At 37.0% G+C, this 12,339-nt stretch overlaps 1 protein-coding gene across 1 annotated transcript in view; it reads right to left on the bottom strand.

Annotated features, from left to right (window-relative positions):
- Positions 1 to 434: 434 nt before the first annotated feature.
- The window catches only part of lhfpl4a (LHFPL tetraspan subfamily member 4a), a 36,200-nt gene continuing 24,295 nt past the window's right edge, over positions 435 to 12,339 (bottom strand). The window contains exons 3-4 of the mRNA XM_008412762.3: positions 11,216 to 11,232; positions 435 to 9,010 (exon numbers count right to left, since the gene is read on the bottom strand). Coding sequence (XP_008410984.1) covers positions 8,957 to 9,010; positions 11,216 to 11,232 — 71 coding nt within the window. The 3' untranslated portion in view covers positions 435 to 8,956. The remainder of the gene's footprint in view (positions 9,011 to 11,215; positions 11,233 to 12,339) is intronic.

Here is a 12,339-nt window from a genome sequence, read left to right as displayed (position 1 = left end):
ATGGGCACCAGCAACCCTCCTGACCCCACCAAGGGACAAGGGTGTAAGAAAATGGATGGATGGATGGATGGTCTATGTTCCAACCCTGACCTGTGGTCATGAGATATGAACTGAAACAATATTCCTCTGTAGGATGAATTGGTTCAGACTTGGAGTTTGCTTGTGAATCTCCATCGTCCAGTTTGGAGTTAACTTTCTTCTCTTCCACATGAAAAGGATACAGTTAAGGTGGCTTGGTTTACCTTCTTCAGTAGAAGACCCCAGGAAAGATGAAGGGAAACTCTGTGTAAGTTCTGACAATCGAATTGGATTCGCTAAACTACGGTGAAGGGTGTGGCCGAGTAACAGGATGTCCGAGTTTCTCTCCTGTGCCCTGCTGCCACTTCCTATCAAAGTTAATAACTTTTAACCTTCAATAAATCCTTCACAACTGATTTTGAATGTAAAATATCTTTATTTACCTTTTTCAAAATGTGTTTTAATAACAGAATTTCTCATCACTGTGAGGTTGAATACTATTCACAAATAGGAATTAGACATAATTTTCAAATCAAAATCAGTATGTCACCCTGAACCGTGGCGAGCGACAGGCCCGTTTGAGGCTCTGCACTCGTACACAATCAAGCAACTTGAGAAACAGACTTCTCGTTCCTTTTTTAGTTTTCAAACGTTTTGGGCATTGAGATCTCAAAAAGCAGCGGCCCGTTAGCGAGTCCAAACTGAATCGGGGTTTTTTAGGCCTCAGAAGACCAAGGAACCGTCATATTTCATACCTAAATATTTTGAAAGTAAAACCGTAACAGAACAGAAGAGTCTGTGATAAACACATAAAAACAAAGATCTCATCAGAAATACATGACAAATATCAGTATATCATTATTTTGTTGTACAAAAGCAAAACTGATTCTTTTTTCTTTTTTTTTCTCTCGTGGTAACACATGATCGTTTATGGTATTTTGGCAACATCTGCATTTCAGGAGTTAACAGAAAGTCAACTAGAATAACATAAGTCACTGAACATTATTCTTTTTTTTTGTTCCCAATCTGTCCCGCCCCACACTATACATCTTTATATATGATATTGCATGATAAAAGATGATAAATCATTGACATGTCCATGACATTTACATAATCCACAAACATTTTGTTTGTAGCTAGAAATCAGAAATGACTTCTCACTGACTCTTAACACCCTTTCAATTTTTTTCACATCGTTAAATGATCCCACAGTTCTAGACTGAGGCGAATTCAGCTTTGGAGTCCAATTGAAAATTGAAAATAAAAATATACTTGTATGTTTTTTACTCCTATGTTTTATAAATCAAAATGTCTCCACAAAGTAAGGTAATTAATTCAACTTTGTCTTAATTTCATGGTTTGAAACTGAATTGACCTCAAATCTACAAATGACCCATCTAGTTTCAGAGCTCAGTCTGAGTGAGTAGTCTGTAGTAGAAAAAAAACTACAATGTCACTACTTGTTTTGCTGGTTCTGCACCACATCAGAATTAATTCAAGAGTTCTTAGAGGCACCTGGAGTGGTACAAATATGTGCTCATCAGGGTTAAGGTATTTTCAGTTCCTTTTTAAGGTTCTTTTTTTTTCCATAGGTTCATTGTCAAGTCCTCAGGAACCAAAGTACCCAGAAAAAAGACCAGAATGACGATCGTACTGGTATTGATTCTTGGAAGCCTCACATGACCACTTAGGCCTCAGGGCTATGTTTTCTTTATATTCTAACTGTTAATGTGTTAGGAAATTATGTCCTGGGCCTGTGAAAAAAACCCTCCCAAAACAAATGACAGATGCACGCTACAATGTGTGAGAAACATGACTGACTGCTTAACGCAGCCCTTTGTATGAAACAGTTAACGAATTCTGCTCAGATAACTAAACAAACATCAAAAGCAAGTATGAGTGTTCTTCTTTACCAAATGGTTGAGTTTCACTGCGAATGTTTTTTTTTTATTTTTTATGTTTGCACAGATAATTCAAGGTAAAACAGAAACAAACGTCTCTTGAATGAGGGCCCAGCACTTTTACACTACGACAGTGGATAGACAGGCCAGCGGTCTGTGCAGAGCCTCCATAGACAGCATCATTAGATTCAGCATAAGGGCTGTTATCATATTGTCTTAAAGGCCCAGAAAGAAAAACATCATCAGTGCTAACCTAGTCTACACTTCATCAAAAGAGCTAGAGAAAAGCAACTCATCATTTAAACGATGACCTCATCAAATCACTCTTATTTTTGACTTTTGTTTGTAATTTCCATAATGAGCCTTTAATACAGTACTTAGTACACAGCTTCCTGAGAATTAGCTAGCTACCATTCTAAAAAGACACTGTACATCTAGCTATCTGCTTAATCTATGTATAGTAAAGGAATGCACTGGAATCCACTGCAAATGAACCAAGTGAAACGATATCCAGTTGGTTCAGTCGGTAGGCATCTTGTCTTTCATTTATAAATTAGTCAACTTTTAAAGGTTGGTTGAAATTCTTCATGAGAGAAAAATCTGAGTTTTGGACTTTCCCCACAGTATGAACTACAGTTTTCAGATGTCTTAACTGGAGTAGACAGTGGTCAGAGTGGTCAGTCTCATGACAGGACATTGAGTAGAAAATTAATGCAAGTTTATGCATGTAACTAACTCCCTGTTTTTGGTTTATTAAGCACCTTCACACCTCTAAGTAACGGCAATCTTTGAAAAGAAAAATGGAGCATTTTTTTTTGGCTAGCCAAGCCAACCGCTAAGCAATTGCTTATTTACTTAGCTGAATGACACTAAGCCCACTCCATACATTTTGGAGTAGATTATTAAAACACTTGCACACCTCTAGATTACACCATCTTTGAAAAGAAGATTTTTTTTTGTTTTTGACTAAATAAGATGACTGCTATTCCAATACCTCGTTAACTGAGTGGCACTAAGCTAATAACTCTGAAATGTTGAGTGGTTTATTCTAAACATTTTCACAGTTGTTGCAATTTTTGGGAAGTCTGCAAATATTCTCCAGTCATGGATTTCTCAAACCACTATCTACTGTCAGTGAGACATTGACTGCTCATACACACCCTTCAAAACATTACTGACAAAACAATAAAGAATGCTTTCTTAACAACTCATGACATTGATTAATTAGTTTTAACAGTAAAAAGATAGTTTATGGAGGCTGTTCTCTGTTTGTGATTTGTCCCGATGTGTAAACCACCAGGTCAATATTTGACAGCTCGGTGAAATTCATTTATCTACTTAGGAGGGTTTATGGTATGATTGTACCTTTCCTTTACTTGGGCACAGCAAGTCAGTTTCTCATATAAAACAATTATCCATGCACACAGCTAATTTTATTCCTGTCATGACTTAAGCCAAGCTTTGGGAGTTTCAGTTACAGTGTGTCAGCCTGAAGGGTTCCTCTGAGAGGGATAAAAATCCCCCATGGTGCCCTGGATTACAGCAGACTGCTTTGTCATATTGTGCAACCACAGTTTGTCATGGCAGAATCCTGCTAGTCACCAGAACCACAGCAAACGGCAGAGAAATGCGAAGCAGCTAAAGCATAAAGAAGCCATCATTTGGCCAGCAGGTACAGCAGTTAGTAATGTAAAGCAGGTAATACCTTTTTGTTCAAATTACGACAAATTCATTTGATGAACACTAACAAACTACCGTACCTCCTTTGTTCTTGTGTAAACTGATCATTCGGAACCGTCAAGACTCTAGACCAGGATGTGAAATCATGTTTATGTTCAAATCGATTAGTGAGGGTAACAACTAGTTTAATGTCACAGCTACATGGATAATGCAGAGAATATCTGGCAGTTATCCCAGAGGACAGTGTGTGGTCTGCAGGCCTTTGGGGATTTTTTTTTAGCAAATTCCAGACCAATAAAGTTCAAAGGTTCTAAAGAATCAATATTCCCATCAAATGATGGACTCTCTAAAAAACATGAAAGTAAAAAAAGCCATTTGCTTGTATTCCTTAAGTTCAACACATATTCTAGATTTCAGAAAAGTTCAACATTTGAAACCACATCAATTGCTAATTCAGCAAGAGAACCAACCTGTGATTTGGGATTAACCAGTTTCACAAACTACTAACATGTTTCATTACATTGGTGTTAAAAGTTTAAGGCTGAGAAACTACCAGACCGATGTAAGTTTAGTCTGGCTATATGGAGAATAGAATTGCACAACACTCCCCCTTCCCCACCTGTTGCTGCACACTCCTGAGCCAAAGAAGGCCCAGTACACTTTGCCTTTGTAACAACAGAAAAGACAGACCTGGTTGTTTAGAAATGTTGCCAGTACGGATTAGTTAAAGGTTCAAACCTAATGGAGTTTCTCCAATCAGTTCTATTAATCAGTTTTAAACTTCAGTTAGTGAGCTATGATTTGAATATCTATTATGTCTCTATCCAGTTTGATATCCTTACTAAATAACCAGCTAATATCAGCTTTTTGCATTTATATTCTTCCATAAAGAGCAGAACGTCAAAATGAATAATATGTTGTTCAATAAGCACATTCAAAATAATGAATAAAAGTAATGGATAATTATTCTAACTTTAATAATCAATTAGTTTTTTTTAAAGTAATGATAGAATAAATTGTTTCTGCGTTAAATAAAAGCTACTTTATTTTTCGATTATGTGTAATGCATGACATTTTTTCCCCTTAAGGTTCAAATACCATGAGGGTCTCATTCCGGCTCATGACTGTTACTAACAGGAAGGTAAGCACACACTTGCATCAAAGATTTTTTAAAGCTTTAAGTTCACAGCCAAATGCAAAACTAAAGATAGAAATCTGGAAATTTGTCTTAAGGTAGAAATGTCATAACCATCCACTACATAAAATCTGCAGCCGGTTTGATACACTCTAAGATGATATTTTGTGTTCAAAACTATTTTGAATATTTCCTACTTTATTTCCAACGTCATGTCAGTAGCTAACACTTTTAGGAAATTTAAAACAGTTTATTTGGATTTGCCTCTTCAGCTCTGTTCTAGCATCATAGCCTCCACTGCTATTGTGGGTGACGTGTTTATTAATGGAAGTATAGGTAGCATTGAATGTGTTGTTCTCACAAACACATGCCCTGATTAGCTGAAAATGGATCATTTCTAGCAGGTCTTCTGAATCTAAATAACTTGGACAAAATGAGAGTGTTGAAAAATGATCATTAAGTAAAAAGTTTAAAAATGAGGGAGTGGAAATTTTACTTTGTCACTTTTTAAATACCATCTTGTGTTTCACTAATGTTCATAAATAAAGATTATGGGAGAACAACAGGACTTGATGCAAAATGTTTAAAATGAGCTAATTCATCAGCGTTTGCCTAAATGCTGTGTTAAAACGTGTTTTTCCCCCCATGAGGCGATAGCTTGAATCTTTGAGCTTCTGTAAGTTATCAGTTTGTTACCTTGGATGTCATATAACAGCAGTTAGCAGTGGAAGACCAACAGCTATTAAAAAAGGTCTTCACCCACTCTAGCTAATTTTAGAAATAAAATAAATAAATAAAACCTCAACCTGAAAATCTTAATACCATGTGATACGGTGCTATATTAGCAGATAACTGGTACATATTCAGAAGTCAGTAATGTTTATTTCTTGTTTTTGTAGCCTAACAACATCTCTGGCTGTGCTAGAGTTACTTTGGCAAAGTATCAATCTCAATGGGATCATTTCCAAAAAACTTTTAAACCTGTAAGTCAAGAACCACATTTTTTTGATAAAGTTGCTGAAATGACCCTCTTAAAAGAGTCGACAAGTCCGATTGTCTCATCCAACGACCTCAACCAATGGAACTTTAGTGCAGACACACATTGCTTAGGTAAAAAAATGAGAATGGTATCATTTAATGTCCTCTATTACAGCTTTGCATCCCACAGATTAAACTCCGTTGTTTTGTTGTTTTTAATGGTTAAAGTTACCTAAGGCTAATCCTCCAGGTTAGCTGCAAGCCTTCAGTGGCTCAGATAAGTTCTTCATTTTTCTAAAAACTATTCGTGATAGAACATAATGTCTACAACAGGTAATGGATTAAACATGTTAGTTACTAAGAAGATTTATGTTTGGTCATTGTTTTTTTTTTTTTAAATGATGCTTCTTGGCGTTAAATCTTATATTGCTGTATGTATGCTGTATGTGTTTTCCCCCTAAACTGTTGTAGAGTTGAGTACCTGTGTCACACTCATGATAACGTTCTCTATGCTACTCAGCCAAAGCCAATCTGTTTCTGATGGAGGCAGTGTTATAGTGTAGGGCAGCATGACCCTCACTGGAAAACCAAGGCTTGTCACCATTAAAGGCAATCTCAGAGAAGAGAGATATCAAAATGCTATTTAAAAACCAGTGAAAATCTCCACATCTCCATTCTTAGGGATCAAATTTTATCCTCCAAAATGTCAATGCTTACCTCCAGAGTTAGCCCAGTCATTCCTTTATTGCGCTATTCTGCTAAATTCAGACCTTGCTTACAGCTCTGGTAGATTTTCTGTCAGGCCAAACATCGAAGAAGTTGTGAATGATAACATGGATTTTCTGTGCTGTTTTAGAATTGTAGCCTGGCTGCAGCTTTAGCAACTAACTAACTAATCCTAACCCAAATATTGAATTAGCATTAACAGTACGGCATTTCTCTCTTCACAGTGGAGAACGGTTGGTTACAGAGCAGGTCATTTCCGGTAAGCTTCATAGCGTAGAACTGGCACATTACATATGTCACAGCCAAACGTTAGCAGTTGGGTAAAATTTAAAACTTCAACAGAGTCCATAGCTTCCAGGAAACAATCATGTCTTGACAGACGAGAGTCCAGACCCTCTGAAGGAGCTGAAGGGTAGAACAAGGGCCTGGTTTTTACCAGGCTACTCCAGAGGCGGCTTTATCAGAAAATACCTCTGGAATCTGGGAGTGGAGAGGATGTAACGGTCTGCCTGTAGTGCAAGCACCTGTAGGATCAGCCAGGGCGTCCTGTTAATGCCAGGGTGACCAATACAACCACACTGGCTGACTGGTGACAATGGCTAGTTGAGGGAATTGGATGCCATCCCACAGCAGTGTCTGACCAAGCTGGCGTCCAGCTTAACAAGGACTTACAAGGCTATTGTTGTTGTTGAGGTCTTTGTTTTAAATTGGTAAGCTACAAATACACTGTATGTCCTGTTGTTCAGACTTCAATTTTTCAATGCATTAATGGACGCCAGACTGCAGGCAGGAGCAAAATAAGCTGTATGCCCTCAGCATGAAGGATCTGGCTAGTTTTTGATGGCGTAACCCACATATAGAGCTCTGATGCTCAACCCTAAAATGCCTTTTCTTTCCAAATATGGAACAATTTAAGGGGGAAATTAATTAGATTAAAGGAATCTATGGCCTAGAAGCATTTCTACAATAAAGAGATATTCAAATAAACACAAATTTTCTTACTTTAAGCATATAACTGATAACTTCACAGCACTTCATTTAAAAAAAACCCAAGCTATAGCTTTAGTAATTGCACTAAAAATGTAAAATCAAGTTTTGCACATTCACTCATTCACCTTTTTTCCTTATTCATGAAGAACTACACTGAAGTGTTAAAATGCTTGTATTTCAGGAAGTGTAAAAGACACTTTTGTCTTTTTTGCCGCACTAGCTTTTTTTATTACTTAAATTTTAAACTTGTTTCATAGCAGATGGTTGTCCCACCTGGAATTTTCTGTTTTAAAGAGGCATATGTGACATCACCTTAATGCAGCACTAGGGGCCAGCACTAGCAGTCATATCCACACAGTCTTAAGACATCTGTAGCGTAAACTGATCACTGTATGCTGGAACCGTAAACTGGAGTAAACTGCACACTGAAGAGAGGGGGGTTGTGAGATGGCACAAATAAGTGAAACACAAATAAAATGTTTTTCTACATGACAGCTGCAGCTAAAGTTAACGGTAAAATCTACAACATACTAGAGGGTGGAAATCTACAATAAGCAGCTTCTTTTGAGGCCATGTTGACGCAGGAGAAGTGTCTCTTTCTTTCCCCCTCAAAAAAAAAAAAAAAAAAGGTGATCAAACACAATTATTCCGAGTCACGGTGCTCTGCTTCTCTGTGGATCTTCCAGCTATGATATCTGTGTTATTCCCATCTGTGTGATCCCACTAAATCAGTAGTGGGGAATCGCAGGAGCACAGCAAATCCAAACGTATACTCAGATGCCTTTCCAGCATGAGGAACACTGAAACGGAGGGTAGAAATACTATACTCGAATGCATCGGAGTCAGATGAGGTTTTGTCGTCGGCTGTTCGCGTCAGCAGTTATGTTATTTACATTGTTTAGTATGTACAGTAGAGAATCTCCCAGAGATGTTAAATTCTGTAAAGCTGCAATGGGGTACTCCTTTAAATTCTTCACATTTAAAAGTCCTCAGATGAAGAGCCATATGAGTCCCTGTAATTTTTTTTTTCTTTTTTTTTTTTTACATGTGCAGTAATGGAACGTTCTGGTATATTGCGTCTTGACTGTGTAACTGTGTGAGGAGTACCACTTATCTGTTGTTTGATGTTTTGAATGTACACACCACATAAACTCAAAGCCAGTAAATAGAGACACTTTAAATAAAGAACTGTAAAACGGACATTATGGTTCTTCATCTTAGGGATCGGAGTTCTCACACAAAAAAACTCAAGACTTTAAATACAGTAAATATTTTTCATCATAAAGGTATTTGTTGAGAAAGTTGAGTGTTAAATGCACTGTACAACCTTGTATTTTTTTTTTTCAAAATATAGTTTATCCTCGTGTTTGTTGTAGTTAATTTTTTTTTAATCTTACACAATCCTATACACGCGGTGTCTGCATTGAAATTGGGTGATATCCTGATCATTGGATAGGAAAGAAGAACAGAGGGCGGAGAGATAGAGAAGAGAAAGATAAACAGAAGTTGTTCAGTGCCATTGTTGCCCTCAGTGAAGACGTTGCACTCCGTACCGCGGCTCTCTTCTGTCTCGTACCTCAATCTGTGAGAAAAGATAAGACAGAAGACACATCACTAATCTGCTTTTGAAAATATTAGATTACAATTTATCAAGTAGATTTAACATTCATTCTCTATTAAAATTATGTCTGCAGTATAGCAGGGCCTTTTAAGGATGCAGCCCCTGAATTTGGACATACACTATCGTTTTTCTTTTTTTTAACATGCCCTGTCTGGCAGTGTGGACCTCAGAGTTATTGTCTGAGTGTCAAGATGTGGCCCAACAAATTTACTTTCACAGAATTGTTATGGGCACATAGATGACGAAGAATGGAGAAAGGAAAGGGAGAAAGTACGGAAAAGGTTTAAAAGGAAAGGAGACAGGAGTAGAGGAGAGAAATAAGCATAAAGTGAAGCATAAAGTGAACATCCTTAAAGTTTCCCTCTAAACCTGTGGAAAGAGAAAAAAACTAAAACTAAACTAAAAAAACTAACTAAAAAATTTTCAATTCAAACAAAAATTTGAATTGGTTTCTCAAATTTGTTGGGAAACCACAGCAACTAACACCATTTGCATTTGTAATAGCACTTACAATGTCATTGGAAATTACAAAGTAATACAAGATGTATTTAGTAATTTATATTTATTTATTTGGACACACCCTACACCAAAATACCTCATCCATGTTCACCCAGTATTTCTGTTTAGTGTTATCAACTTCAAGCCGCTATAACTTCACTACAAAGGTATTGTGGGAGGTTGGAACATGGAATCCAAATAGACCAAGTTTTGAGCTTCTGTTGCCAATGTGACATCCTGGAGAAACCATGAACTGGTGGACACCAGCAGTAACCCAACACTCCTTACGCAACAGACAGACACCAGGTGGTAGCATAGGAAAAACTCTAGGCATGAAAGGTGCTTGTCTCTGAGCAATTAGAAAGACTTTCACTTGGCCACAAGAAACTTCCAGCACACTTTCCTTCTTTTTCAGGTCATTCTGAACCTGTGGGAAGAGGTTTCCAGGCTGGATGGACCTGAGTGGAAACTGAGGTCCAGAAGTAATAGTATGATCAAGTGAGATGGATAAGCAGATTCTTATTTTATCTATTGTGCTTGAGTTACTTTGGGCCGTCGCAGAGGGAAGCAGGACCAAAAACCAAAACCCTCTATGTCAGAAGTCCCCAAACTTTTTCCTGTGAGGGCCACATAACTTTTTCTTTCTCTGGTGGGGGGCCGGAGTCAGTTTGTAACAGAATAAGTGTGACGTTTGCAGGAGTGCCTAAATGTAAAAAATTATTGTTTTCCAGAAAGGACAATCGAATAACATTCTCTGGGTTCTTCACAGAAAAAATCCAGGAAATATCACTATTTATGAAATAAATACTGTATTTTCTGGACTATAAGTTGCACCGGGCTATAAGCCGCAGATATCTCTGCCACTCCAGGTTTTCCACAACGGTGCAGCAGCAGCATTTGAGTCATAACAGGTCAATTGAATATCACATTTATTACGGTTGAACAAGAAAAGTTGCCAAGTTTAGATTTAACTGAACTGATTAGTTTCCGAACGGTAACTGTAACAGTAAAAGTGCTGATCCTTCGGGTCTGCTACTAGCATGTGCTAAATGAAAATAGGCACCTTCTTCTTCTTCTTTAGATTTCAACGACAGCTTGCATCCATTATCGTTGCACTACTGCCATCTACTGGATCCTAATATCTATACCTCAATATCTATATTCTCATAATGATCCAAGTATTATTAAAAAAAACTGAAAAATCTTCTTTTTCCCCTCAATGCTATTTAGTAACTGATCAACAACATTCTCAAATTTCAATTCCCTATGAAAATCTAATTCCGTTTTAATGGGCGCTTTCTTCTTGTATTTCCAATTTTGGTTTCCAATGATTCACTTCCTGCTAAATAGCCCCCTAGTGGTTGAAGAAAATTCCATATATAAGCTGCACTGGGCTATAAGCCACATGGTTCAAAGTTTAGGAAAAAAGTAACGGCTTATAGTGCGGAAAATACGGTATATGAAAAAACATCTAAATGCTCTCTGATATTGTTCAGGGGGCCGGACCAAATGTGGAGGCGGGCCGGATCCGGCCCGCGGGCCGTAGTTTGGGGACCACTGATCTATGTACTGTCGACATACAAGGTTATCCCATATCCACAGACTTGTTTTATTTCAAGCATATTCTTCAATCTTCTCACATAAAATATGTATTGCAGATCAACTTACCCTCGAAACAGCAAAATCTGCAAAGAGAGAAGGAAAAACTAGCTTACATACTGCAACACACAATGAGAAGGAATTGCACAGTTTTTCAAAAACACAAATTTACTTACACAAGTATGTGTAAAGCATTTAGGTCATCCTCTGACTGGGGAGAAAAACTGCTTTAATTTGAGACTTTATTTGACCCGTGTGTACATATGCTTTCACATGGAAATATTCTGTGAATTACCTACAATTAAATTAAATAGTCTGTTTCAAGTATTTCAAGAGCTGCTTTATCATAGATTGTATTATACTTTACATTTCAATGGGAAATGAAAAACAAGAATTGCTAAATTATTAATTCAACCCAAATATTGGGTAGTTGTAAACAAACATTGGGCCGGACGTATTTTTTGGGTAAGAAAAGAGACGTAAAGGGTCATCATCAGTCCACAGAGACGGTCATTTTGAAAGCCATAACAAGCTGATCAGACGTCTCTGAACTGAAGGTCTGATTAAATTCTAATAATGTCAATTTAACTGCTGACTTTGATTGTAAGTAGAGATGTATTTTTTTCTATTTTAGCAGGAAATAGCATTAGCCTAATCAAAGCTAAGTTGTGGCTAGCACCAGCTACATTCAACATTCACAGTTTCAGCAAGAAAATGGTAACAAGCTATATTTTGTCTCTTCACATTGTGTGTTAAACTATATTTGTGTGCTTCATTTATTTTGCAGTTATAAGCAAACTGCCTGTTCTGACTCTTGTTTTGGGATTGTTTATTGGATTGGGACAAGAGTTGGAAAAATAAGAGACCATATGTAAGAAAATTAAATTCAGTATAAGATTTATTGCAACAAAAAGTTGTTTCCTTTTTTGAGTCAAGGATAGTGATTTTAGTATCCAAATTTAGTTGTTTATATTATGTTTTCCGATTTGTTTTTTGTATTCTCATTTAAATGCAAAATGACTCTCAGAAAACATTTATCACAAGTCAAAGAAGCTTATTTTAGATTTTTAGTCAATTGTGTTTTGAAAATCTAATTTACTATGCTAGCTCAAATCCAGAACCCAATCCCATAGTATGAAATAACCCAGAAGCACTAAATTTAATCTAAAACTTGGTTAGCACAAACTGTGTTT

Source organism: Poecilia reticulata, chromosome 7 (genome assembly GCF_904066995.2).
Source record: "Poecilia reticulata chromosome 7, P_reticulata-male-v2, whole genome shotgun sequence".
Taxonomy (NCBI): domain Eukaryota; kingdom Metazoa; phylum Chordata; class Actinopteri; order Cyprinodontiformes; family Poeciliidae; genus Poecilia; species Poecilia reticulata.
The sequence above is the reverse complement of the archived record's forward strand: the minus strand, read 5'-3'. Positions and strand labels throughout refer to the sequence as shown.